At 34.9% G+C, this 12,386-nt stretch overlaps 2 protein-coding genes across 2 annotated transcripts; one reads left to right on the top strand and one right to left on the bottom strand.

Annotated features, from left to right (window-relative positions):
* Window positions 1-8,868: 8,868 nt before the first annotated feature.
* Window positions 8,869-10,428, top strand: LOC134238163 (putative nuclease HARBI1). Its single transcript, XM_062720277.1, has 2 exons — window positions 8,869-9,578; window positions 9,978-10,428. Exons 1-2 carry the CDS (start codon window positions 9,092-9,094, stop codon window positions 10,007-10,009), a joined length of 519 nt encoding a protein of 172 aa, XP_062576261.1. The 5' UTR covers window positions 8,869-9,091; the 3' UTR covers window positions 10,010-10,428.
* A 365-nt stretch (window positions 10,429-10,793) lies between these two features.
* On the bottom strand, window positions 10,794-11,781 carry LOC134238162 (uncharacterized). The gene is made up of 2 exons (XM_062720276.1): window positions 11,345-11,781; window positions 10,794-11,187 (listed from the first exon to the last, which is right to left on the bottom strand). Exons 1-2 carry the CDS (start codon window positions 11,779-11,781, stop codon window positions 10,794-10,796), a joined length of 831 nt encoding a protein of 276 aa, XP_062576260.1.
* Window positions 11,782-12,386: the final 605 nt, after the last annotated feature.

The following is a 12,386-nucleotide window of genomic DNA, read 5'->3' as shown; positions in this document are numbered from 1 at the left end:
TTAATATATTTATATTTTTTATATTCTCATTTCCTTCAACGGGTTTAATTAGAATTTTTTTTAATTATATATTTTAATTTGCACATAATGATTATTAACTTTTATTTTCTTTCTTCATAGTTTGATCTATTTTTTTATTTTCTGACAATCATTCTGTCTGTCGTTCTCCGTTGTATAATTTCTGTAAATCTGTAACACTAATATTAGTCTTTAGTTTCTGCTCGATGTCTGGAGTATAGCTGTAGAACGATTATCGGCCATAATGCAACTGATCCCGTAATGCAAAAAACAAGTAATGTTGCTTTATTCTTGTAAATTCATTCTTCTTCTTTTTAAACTTAAACAGTTTCTTTAATAAATTATTAGCATTATCTCTACTACGAATGTTAATTCAATCACGCTAACAATGAAGCATATTCAATGAAGACGAATGGAAGTTGTCAAACCGTCAAAATTTAGTGCGGCATTATAACGCTAGGTGGCGTGGTGTTCGCTACGAGCGTTGGTAAAACTAGGTAAGCAATCCCGGGTCGGGTTATTTGAGATTCTTCAATACGCCTTAATACTTTATAAATCGAACTTCTGAAGGCCGGATCCGATCTCCCGATCCAATGATTGAAACTCCATATTTATTTTTTCTAGGCACACAGGAATAGCGGCTTCTTTTTTTGTCAGACATAACTTTATACTATACTGAATATGTTCATTTAAAGGCCGACCCACTTTTTGTAAGAGTAAGGGTCAAATAAGTAAATGTAGTACGTATAATAGGTAGAAAATTTAAATTTGATTCTATAGAAGAATTTGAATCTAACTCAAAACCCACCCCGCCCTCGAAATAGGATTGGAAGTTAATTGAAAGTGGGGGGGGGGGGGGGGGGGGTAAGTGTAAGAATCTTTTTTAGACCTTAAAAAAAACCCCTGACAAGCAAAAAAAAAATGTCCATTTTCCAAACACAAAAATCCTATTTCGTGAGGAGGGGTGGGCTGGGGTGGGTTGAAGGTTCGAACTCCAGTGCCAAAGTTTTTTTTTCCAAATACCACCACTTTCCTCCATTTAAACCTTTACTGCATCGTGTCCATGGGAAGTGGGGGGGGGGGGGGGCTAAACCTAAACCTACGCAGGAATGTTCAATGTCTATACTAAGTCTATCTTTGGAAAGAAGTGGGGGCTAAGCCCCCTCCCCGGTTCCGACGCCTATGTATTTTCAAGTTTGGACAATTTCCTGGGGTTTATTTTGCGCTTGTCAAGTTGTTTTCAGCCGGGTGGCTTGAATATTTATTCTCTTGTTGCCCCCTTCCCCACTTTCAAAAACGATGCTACGTCACTGTTCTCTCGCCTGAAAATTATAACTCTACTAAAGTTATTTGTTGGATATATGAATTACAGTTTAATTGTTATAAAAATGTTAAATATTTTGATACTAGTTAACCCTTATAAATTGGGTTGTTTTTCAGAACCTTCTACTGAACTGAACTTTATTTCACGACAGATAGTAACTGCTAATGCGCATGATTCTAGGGACAGGGCTTTGCAAAGGAGTGAGGAGCGTTATGGGTAGGCAGGCGCGGATCCAGAATTTTTTTCCAGGAGGGGGGGGGGGCAACTAAGTTAAAAAAAATCCAATCCCAGAAATTTCTTGACAAGCATAAAAAGAAGAAAAAAACCTAAACTCGCTCAAATGTTAACATTCTATTTCGTGGGAGGTGGGGTGGTGGTGGGGGGGGGGGGTAACTTTTTTTTCCTTGCTTTAGTAACCTTGTTAATTCCAGGGGGTCCTACCCACCTCTAGATCTGCGCATGGAAGGCGAAGTCGGAACCAGACTACATGCACCAAGGCATCCTTGAAACACCCTCTTCTTTTTTCTGCGTTAATATTTTATATTAAAATAGCACTTTTCAATAAAGAAAGAAATATCTTTAGTACGCACCGTGTTTGTCATCAACCGGGAGAGCTCAAAAAATCTTAAAACTCGAAAATTCTATTTGGTGTTGGTGAAGGGGGGGGGGTCGTCAACTTTTTTCAGTAATAAATTTTACTCATATGCCACTAAGTACATGACTTTTAATATATAGATTGACCATTAGTACGGCAACAAAAAGTGTAAGGGATAAGGGATGGGGGGCAACAAGCCCTTCGCTGAACTTTTCCCGTAGTAAAAAAGTTACGTTTAGGAAAATGTTTCTTGGCCACCCGATGAAACTTACCCCATAGGAGGTCTTCCACCCGGAAGTCAGTATATATATATATATAAAAGAGAGAATGTTTAAATTGTACATTTATGTATGTTGCAATGCCCCCCGGGGCCCTTGATTGGTAAATAAAATATCTTGTATCTTGTATATTGAGACTTTGGTGGTGTGATTGTACATTGTATAATTTCCTTTTCGAAAATTTTTCACTCAAATGGAGAAGCCAGCCACCTCTTGCCGGTGGAGAGCTGCAAATTTATTCTATATACTCGGGCACTTGTAGCCATTGAGCAGTGAGGGATCTTTTTTCGTGCCAGCACCTACTGCGACACGGAACCTCGGATAATACGGTCTAGATCTCATCCGAAGGACCGAACTCCACGTCCTATAGTGGGATTCGAACCCACGACGTGTTGGTCGACTCCTACTACTGTACTTCGTGACTCTATATAGAGCAGACGCCGTAACCACAGTGCTTCGCGGGCGACTGCATCAAAGGGGGGGGGGAGAGAAAGAGTTATTATCCATATGTACTCGTGAAGATTATCTTTGTTTAACTAAATGGTTAAAATGATTTAATTATAAAACACTATTAAAATGATATTATTTAAATATTTATTCATATAGAACCAGGGACCTATATATTAGTATATAGGTCCCTGATAGAACGGATAAATTTTCTTCAAAAACTGAAAACGTTAGTATATATAAACATTGTTTTATGATTTAAAAAAAAAACTATTCGGGGGAGGGGTTGCTAGAAATGGGGGGAATTGCTATATATAGCGAGATTTCCCACGGAAGACTAGCTATATATTGAAACTTCCCCGGGGGGAGTCCCACTGTATAGTCTTCCGATGGAAGCATCACTATGTAGTCAGTCTTCCAGGGGAAGTCTTACCATCTAGCGAGACTTCCGATGGAATGGCATGTATCGGGTACATACCTGGACTTATAACAAACATCAGTCTTTAAAAAAATTAAGTTTGATTGATAAAGTATTTAGGCAGAAAATTGAAAAAATCTCGAATAACCCCGACGCCGGGTTTGCCTACCTAATTTTACCAACTCTCGTAGTGAACACCCCTGCCACATAGCGTTATAATGCGACACTAAATTCGGACAACTTGTATTCGTCTTCATTGAATATGCTTTATTGTTTGCGTGATTGAATTCACGTTTGTAATAGAGATAATTACAATAATTTATTTAAGAAACTGTATCAATTTAAAAGCAAATAGAACGAACTTAGAAGAATAAAGCAACATAAATGTAAGGACAGAATGAAGAATGATAAAAGTTCAAAGTGAAATGTAATAAAGACGAATATGAAAACAATAAAGTGACATATAGTTACAATAATAACAAAGCATAAAGAAGTAGGCAGAATAAGAATAAAAGCAAGATACATAGACTTTTGGCGGTATTTCCCTTCCAAAGGTTTCAGGAAGGTGTATTTTGTGTATTATGTGTTTTTCTAAGTGTGTCTGAATACCCTCATTAAAATGAAAATAAAAATTCGCTGAAATCAGCACGTTCTGTTTTGGGTTTGACGCGGCGCCACGAACTATATAGAATCGAACCCGGGCCTACCGAAGTGGGACGCTCTTCCACTTGACTACTGTGACCGATACTTAAATAAGGAGGAATTAAGGGAGATTAGAAATTCTAGCTGATGTCACAATTTAATTGTTTGTAAAATATAGACAACATCGTACAAGAATATTTTTGTGTTTATTGTAAATCTTTGCAACAGCTCTTTCCAGTTCCTGATGTGCTTCTAGTTAGCTGAACATGAGTATTAATTAGAATTTCTGATGGGGGCACTGAGTGAATTCGAAGTATGGGGGTACTGAGTAAAATATTTATATAAATTTCTTTTGAACCCAGAATATTATAACTATTTAATTTCATTTCAAGCAGTTTGGTGTTATATGAGTCAGATTGGGTTTACGTGTTTTTAAATGTCCCTGGAATTATAATTCTATCATTATTCTTTCAACCAAAAGAAAACCCGAATACTCAGTTAAAGTTACTGTTTCCGTTTTCCTTTTTAGAAGGAAAAGGAAGAAATGAAGCCAGATCAAATGAAAAAAGCAGAAAAAATGGGTGTAAGTGTTTTTAGTACAGATACCTTAACATTGTCAAGCTATAAATGATTAAGAATGTTAACATTGTCAATTCTAATTTGAAAAAAAAATGTCCTTTTTTCCATATTTTTGACGAATCTATAAAAAATCTTTGGAAACTTAAGAGAATTTAGAGTTTTTAAACACAAAAATCCTTCCAAAAACAAAGAACTTTTGCCATTTTCATTGTTGTCAGAAATCAAAGTCACAAAATTTCTCCCATAACTAACCAATTAAAGACGTTGATATTCATAGAAACTTTCCATTTATAGCATTTCATAAGAAAACAAGATGTGTTTGTGAAACACTGATGCCCCCGTATGGCAACATAGCAAAGATTAAACTTTTCTTAAATGCAAATTTAATTAATTGGTACCAAAAGTAGGGTATTCTCACTTGAAAACAATTGTGAAATTTGAAAGTAAGCCAATGTTAAAGTTTTTTTAATAAGTACAAAAATCTCCAAGGTCAAGGTCAATGTAGTTAGTATCAAAGGAAAGGTCTTGCCACATAGATGACTTATGTAGAGCATGAAAGCCCTAGCCCTAACCATTCAAATGTTATGGCCAACGTTCATTTTTTTTAAAAAGTAGGTCAAACGTCAAGGTCAAGGTCAAAGGTTCAAAGTTCTTGTTATCAAATGGAAGGTCTTGTCATAAGAATCAAATATGTAAAGAATGAAAGCACTAGCCCTAACTCTATACAAGTTACGGTCAATGTTTGCTTTTTTAAAGTAGGTCAATCTCAGAGGTCAAGGTCATAGGGTCAAGTTCTTGATATCCAATGAAGGGTCTTTTCACAAGGATTACACATATAAAGTATGAAGGCCATATCACTTACCGCTCAAAAATTATGGCCAAGGTTAAAGTTTTTCACAAGTACGAAATCTAAAAGGTCAAGGTCAAAGGGTCAAGATTGTTGGTATCCAATAAAAGGTCTTTCAAAAAACATTATATATGTGAAGTATAAATGTCCTGGTATATACTGTTCAAAAGATATGGCCAAAATAAAAGTTATGGTCAATGTTTGCTTTTTTAAAGTAGGTCAATCTCAGAGGTCAAGGTCATAGGGTCAAGTTCTTGATATCCAATGAAGGGTCTTCTTACAAGAATTACATATATAAAGTATGAAAGCCATATCACTTACCGTTCAAAAGTTATGGCCAAGGTTAAAGTTTTTTCACAAGTAGGGAAATCTAAAAGGTCAAGGTCAAAGGGTCAAGATTGTTGGTATCCAATGAAAGGTCTTTCAACAAACATTATATATGTGAAGTATAAATGTCCTGGTATCTACTGTTCAAAAGATATGGCCAAAATAATGATGATGTGATGGTCAATCTAAAACAGACACTTAAGACTACAATGTATTTAGTTTGTAATATCAAAGGACTTTTCTTTTGATGCCCCCGTAAACGAAGTTTCGGGGGTATATAGTTTTTGTCGTGTCCCTCTGTCTGTCTAGCTGTCTCTCTGTTTGTCTGTTTGTCCGCAAAAACTTAACCTTGTCTATAACTTTTGATTTAGTGGAGCTATGACTTTCATATTTCACATGTGTATACCTCGTGACAAGACCTTTCTTTGGGTACCACCAAATTTGACCTTTTGACCTTGACCTTGGAGTTTGACCCACTTTTACATGAAAATTTTAAAATTTTACTTTGGCCATATCTTTTGAACAGTAGAAACCAGGACATGTATACTTCACATATGTAATGTTTTTGAAAGACCTTTTACTGGATACCAACAACTTTGACCCTTTGACCATGACCTTTTAGATTTCCGTACTTGTGAAAAAACTTTAACCTTGGCCATAACTTTTGAACGATAAGGGATAGGGCTTTCATACTTCATATATGTAATCCTTGTGAGAAGACCCTTCATTTGGATACCAAGAACTTTGACCCCTTGACCTTGACCTTTGAGATTGGCCTACTTTAAAAAAGCAAACCTTGACCCTTACTTTTAAAGATTAAGGCTAGTGCTTTCATACTTTACATATTTGATCTTTATGACAAGACCTTTCATTTGATAACAATAACTTTAACCCTTTGACCTTGACCTTGGAGTTTGACCTACTTTTTTAAGAAATTGAAATTTGACCATAACTTTTGAACAGTAGACACCAGGACATTTATACTTCACATATGTAATGTTTGTTGAAAGACCTTTCACTGCATACCAACAACCTTGACCCTTTGACCTTGACCTTGTAGATTTCCTTACTTGTGAAAAAACTTTATCCTTGGCCATAACTTTTGAACGGTAAGGGATAGGGCTTTAACAGTTCATATGCGTAATCCTTGTGAGAAGACCTTTTTTTGAATACCAAGAATTTTGACCCTTTGACCTTGATCTTTGATACTGGCCTACTTTTAAAAAATGCAAACATTGACCGTAACTTTTAAATTGTTAGGTCTATTGCTTTCATACTTTACATATTTAACTCTTGTGACAAGACCTTTCATTTGAAAACAAGAACTTTGACCCTATGACCTTGACCTTGGAGTTTGACCTACTTTTAAAAAAAATTAGCCTTGGCCATAACTTCTGAACGGTAAAGGCTAGGGCTTCCATACTCTCCATAAGTATTCTATGTTGCAAGAGCTTTCATTTAATACCAATTACATTGACTTTTTGACCTTGACCTTGGAGATTTTTGTACTTATTGAAAAAAAACTTAAACATTGGCTTATTTTCAAATTTCACAATTGTTTTCCAGTGAGAATACCCTACTTTTGTTACCAATTAATTAAGTTAGCATTTAAGAAATGCTGAATCTTTACTATGTTGCCATACGGGGACATCTGTGTTTCACAAACACATCTTGTTTTAGTTGCTGTGGAGAAAATCCAGTTCCTAAAGTAAATTAATATAACCTTTTCTGTGGCTTTCTCAATCAATTATTTACTCTTTATCTGTACATGTTCTACTTCAAAAATTGATAGATGGATTTTTACTTGCCAATTACTCGACATTCAAAATTAGGCTAGGTAATAATATTTCATAAAATGTAGAATAAGGACAAGGTGTATATGCTCAAACATTCTTAGAATTTCGACATTGTAATGGACAAAATATAAATTTTTAAACCTATGTTGATTTTTTTATTGATAATTTTTATTGATAAATGAAAAGACCATTGTCTTCAACAATGACCTTTTTACCAGCATTTTCTTGTTTGTTTCCTTCCTCTTCTCGTTGTCTATAATACAGTGGTTTTCTTTTTCTTTTTTCAGTTTTCAGACGCCCAGACCACCTGTGCAAAATATCATGTATATTAAGTTTATAGAGAATAATACATACCCTTTTCCATATCACATCCTGTATCAGCCCGAGACACCAATATCAGCCAGAGGGCCGAAGGCCCGAGGGCTGATATTGGTCGAGGGCTGATACAGGATGTGATGTGGAAAAGGGTATGTTTTATTATATTTATTCCATACTTAGTAATAAAATACAGTTGAGAAGAAAATAAGTAAATAATAATGCATGGACTTCTTACATACTTGTACATAGTCTAATGTCTTATAAGATTTGGGTTTGTTTCTATTTCTATTTCAATGCACTTGATCCGTAATTTGAAAATATTCTATAGTATTACATGTATTTGTAAATTAAGATTAACCTTATTTTCAAAAAGTTAAAATTAGGGAATATGAACCCACCAAAAATTGTGTATGAGTACAAGTACTGTTATTGTGGTTTTATTTACTAAGGGTGTGATATTGACGTCACAATAGCCGTATCAGCCCTGCAGGGCTGATATGGATTTGCAGGGCTGATACGGATATCAGCCCCGCAAATCCATATCAGCCCTGCAGGGTTGATACGGCTATTGTGACGTCAGCCATATCGCATATGCAAAAAACCTGTATTTATTACTAAGTGTGTAATAAAAAATAATTGTAAATGTTATCTGTTTGAAGGAATATTTGGGACCCAGGAGGGGACACCCGAGTTATTTTTACAGGTTTTGATCTTTAGTTTCTCCATCTAAAATCACAAAATTGTAAATTCATCTATTAAAGCTTTGTTGTACTCTCCTGTCTAAATTCTTGTTAATATTTTTTTCAATACTGTATGTAAAGAAAAATATGTCATAATTAGTTTAAAGTTATGAATAAAAACAGTTGTACTATAAAACTATCGCCTTTGAATTTTTTCAATTTTGTCTAAAATTTATTTGAAATAGCTAGACCTAGCTTATGTCAAGATTATTTGTAAATTCTTTTCCATCCTTTCCCGACCAATGAGGCTCGTGCTTTTACTTGGTTTCTGTGGTGCTAAGTGGAGTCCCTTAGACCTCACTACATGAAAAGTGATGTCAGATATTCGATTTACCCCCTCATATAAGTCTGCTCCCTGTCTCATCCTTGCCAAGGCCTAGGGTACGTTCGATTTGAGCAACACTTCAGACACCCGTGTTGAGGTTGAGCATGCGCAACTCGTGAAAACATTTAGTACTAATCGAATGCCTCGAGTCAAGACTAATGTAAACAAAAATGGTTGATAAAATTGGTTTAGTTATTACAATTGATTATTTTCTAGAAGAAGACGACGTAGAAGAAGATGAGGATGATGTTTTCCCATTTCTACTTGATAGTAGGTTTTTTCGGAGAGAAAACGTCCCGTCTGTCCAAAGTTTTTTCGAAGAGGTTGTTCCCAGATTGTCTTCCAATGATTTTGAACGTCATTTTAGACTCACAAAAGAAACTTTTAACAGAATATTACAAGAGATAGAACCGAATATTTCAAAGATTGTCAGAACAATGGGCAAACAGCCAATCGTACCTAAGAAAAGAACTATGATATGTATTTGGTACCTTTGTAATAATACAAGTATGAGAGAAATTGCCTTGCTGTTTGGCCTCTCGCAATCGACTGTATTTGAATGTATTCACGATGTGTGTGAGGCCCTTTGCTCAATTCGTAGCAGAGTTATAACATGGCCAGATCTTCAAAGACAGCAAGAAATATCAGAACATTTTGAAGCTGAGTGCAAAATACCTGGCATAGCTGGAATAATTGATGGGACTCATATTACATTAACAAATGTTCCATTTGAAGATACAGATTACATCAACCGCAAGGGATACCCCTCGATTCAACTCCAGGTCATTGTTGACCATATGCTGCTAATAACTGATAGTTTCGTTGGCTGGCCAGGCTGTACTCATGATTCCCGCGTTTTTAGAAACTCGCCAATCTATGAGGAATTGGAGAATGCGATGCTCAACCCAAATATATTCATAATTGGTATGATCTTTATTCAAAATAATCTATATAAATGTATTTCTGATCCAGAAGTCTCGGATAAGACTGTAGTTCTACTGGTTTATACTTATAATGAAGGAAATTTCAATATTTAGTAACCATGGCAGCACTGCTCATCAAAATAAAAACTGATACACAGAATTATATATTTTAATGTAGTGTACTTGTATTTTATTATTTGAATTGATCCCAAAACTGTAGGAGAAGTACCATTATGAAAAACTGTTTACAGACAGATTGATGGACAAACCCTCACAGTCCCATAAACTCTTCCGAACTTCAACCAGTAGAGCTAAAAGCATTCTCTATATAACTATGATTCTGTCCCTAGATATTTGCTTAATTCCTTGTTTATTTATATTCATATTTTTTCTGTTATAGGAGATTCGGCATATCCTCTTAAGCCATACTAAATTACTCCCTTTAGAGATAATGGACGCCTCACTGCTGCACAAAGACATTTCAATAGAAAACTGAGTACATCTCGTCAAACTGTGGAAAGAGGAATTGGTTTACTTAAGTGTCGTTTCAAGAGGCTTACAAGTTTACCTTGTTTTGATGTGGAGCGAACATGTAAAGCTATTACAGCATGCTGTGTGCTTCATAACATTTGTATACTTTCAAATGATTCAGTGAATGACATACTCGGCAACAATTTTCCTGACAACAATGTTAACAATTATGGCCAATTGTATGCAAATGCCCCAACCGGTGTACATCGTCGCAATGAGATTGTTCAGTATTTACAGACTTTGTGATCCACTTAAATAAAAGACATCAGAAAAATAAAAATTTATTGAAAATAAAAAACTGTTTTGTGTACAATAAAATCAACATTCAAAATAATGACATAATGGGACAAGTTTGTATAACAAAAGGCCATTTGGCCAGCTCAGGTGAGCAAAATAATTAACCTCTTTGGCACATGAAATAAAAGTAACAAAAGCCTTATTTTTGGCATCATGAATCAACAAAAATAATTTATGAACACAATAACAGGTGAAACAAATGAAGAACATGATTTTTTCATCTTTGTGAACAAAAAAAAATCACTATTAAATCCATACCATTTAACATGTTTAAGCTTGTGCTATTATTTTAATGTAGCAATTCTAACATCTAAGCTGTCCTGGAAATATGTTAATTCAGAACAAATCACATAAACGAATAATTAAGAAATTCAAACATTTCCTGAAATTATGAAAAAAGTTGCTCATCTTGCACTTCTTCAACATTGTAGGACAGAGATAAAACATATTTTTCTAATGCACATGTTAACATGCAATGAAATTCCTTGATAGGAACAAAAGTGATGTTCCCGATCTGAATACTGACTGTATCAGACACATGCTCAATATTTAAACCTGTTTCAATGAGTAATGTCTGAGGAGTGAAACACTTGGTTGACAATTGCTGTGAAGACACATCTTCATCCATATTTTCACAGTCAGAGTTGACAATAGGTGTTACGTATGAAACTGGTGAATTGAAACATTTAGTGGGAGTAGGCATAAGGTACAATTGTAGGTCTTTGCAGTAATCTTGGTCATATTTTTGGAAATCATAAAATTCCTTTAAGTTGATACCAAATCTAAAATGGTAGAAATAAGCATATTATTGATACAACGTAGATATTAATGCTTTACTCATCATCTTTATCAGTTTTGGCCTGTTTTGATTGCAAACATTCAATAAGTTTTCCCATTAAATTCATTTTTTCTGTGTGCTGTTCTTTTGCGAGCTCGAACCTCTCTTTACGATATTTTTCTTGTCCTTTAGTGTATTCCTCTAGTAACGAGAACTGATCTTTTCTTTTTCGTTTTGTGATCTTCTTTGCAGCAGATGACGATGATGATGATGTTGATGTCTTAGAGGAGGATTCTGGTGATGATCCTGAATTGCATGTAGAATCTTCCTTGTCATCTTCAGTATTTACCTTTTTGGAAGCCATCACATATTGTGGTCTTGTTCCACTTTTGTTACCATAGAGTTCTCCGAAATCGTCATAAAAAGGACATGTTTTCTTTTCTGCAGCTGTACGGGAATTGTTATCAACAGTGTTTTTGTATTCCCCTTTCATGGCTTTCCATTTGTTAAAGCACTGGGTTGCAGTCGCTGCAGTACCGAGATCAGAGATTTCATGTGATATAGTATCCCAAAGGGATTTGTGGACCTTTGCTACCATTAAATTGTTTCTCTTTTTGTCTTCTGATGTCAAAAAGACATTTTATGTCCTCTTTTGACCAATTTTTCACATCAGTAACATCTTTCTCCTCTTTTGTCATTTTATCATTGCTTCTCTCTCCTAAAATTACAAAAAATAATAAAGTTATATATTTTCTATTGAGTGGCAATATGGCATTACAAATTACACAAAATTTCTTTGGTAGTACTGAATCATTTAACATCAAAATACACATTGACCTAATAAAATAAAAACAAGATGTGTTTGTGAAACACTTAAAAATTTGCCCGGCGGTACTAAAGTAAAAAAAACAACAACATATTTTTAGCATATACATCACAGTCAAGGTCACAAGGTCATTGGTCATTGTCATTTGAAAGAACTTGATAAGTGAAGTAAGCATACCAAATATGAAGTCTCTATCTCTCATGGTTCAAAAGTTATGGTGAAGGTTTAAAAAAAAAAGCTATTTTAAGCATATAGGTCACAGTCAAAGTCAAAAGGTCATTGATCTTGGTGTCATTTGAAAGAGTTTAATAAGTGGAGTATGCATACTCAATATGAAGTCTCTTTCATTCATGTTTCAAAAGTTATGACGAAGGTAA

This window comes from Saccostrea cucullata, unplaced genomic scaffold, assembly GCF_032062105.1.
Source record: "Saccostrea cucullata isolate Sc308-1 unplaced genomic scaffold, CSIRO_AGI_Scuc_v1 ctg3228, whole genome shotgun sequence".
Taxonomy (NCBI): domain Eukaryota; kingdom Metazoa; phylum Mollusca; class Bivalvia; order Ostreida; family Ostreidae; genus Saccostrea; species Saccostrea cuccullata.
Note: the sequence above shows the minus strand (reverse complement) of the source record. Positions and strands in the feature narration are given on the sequence as shown.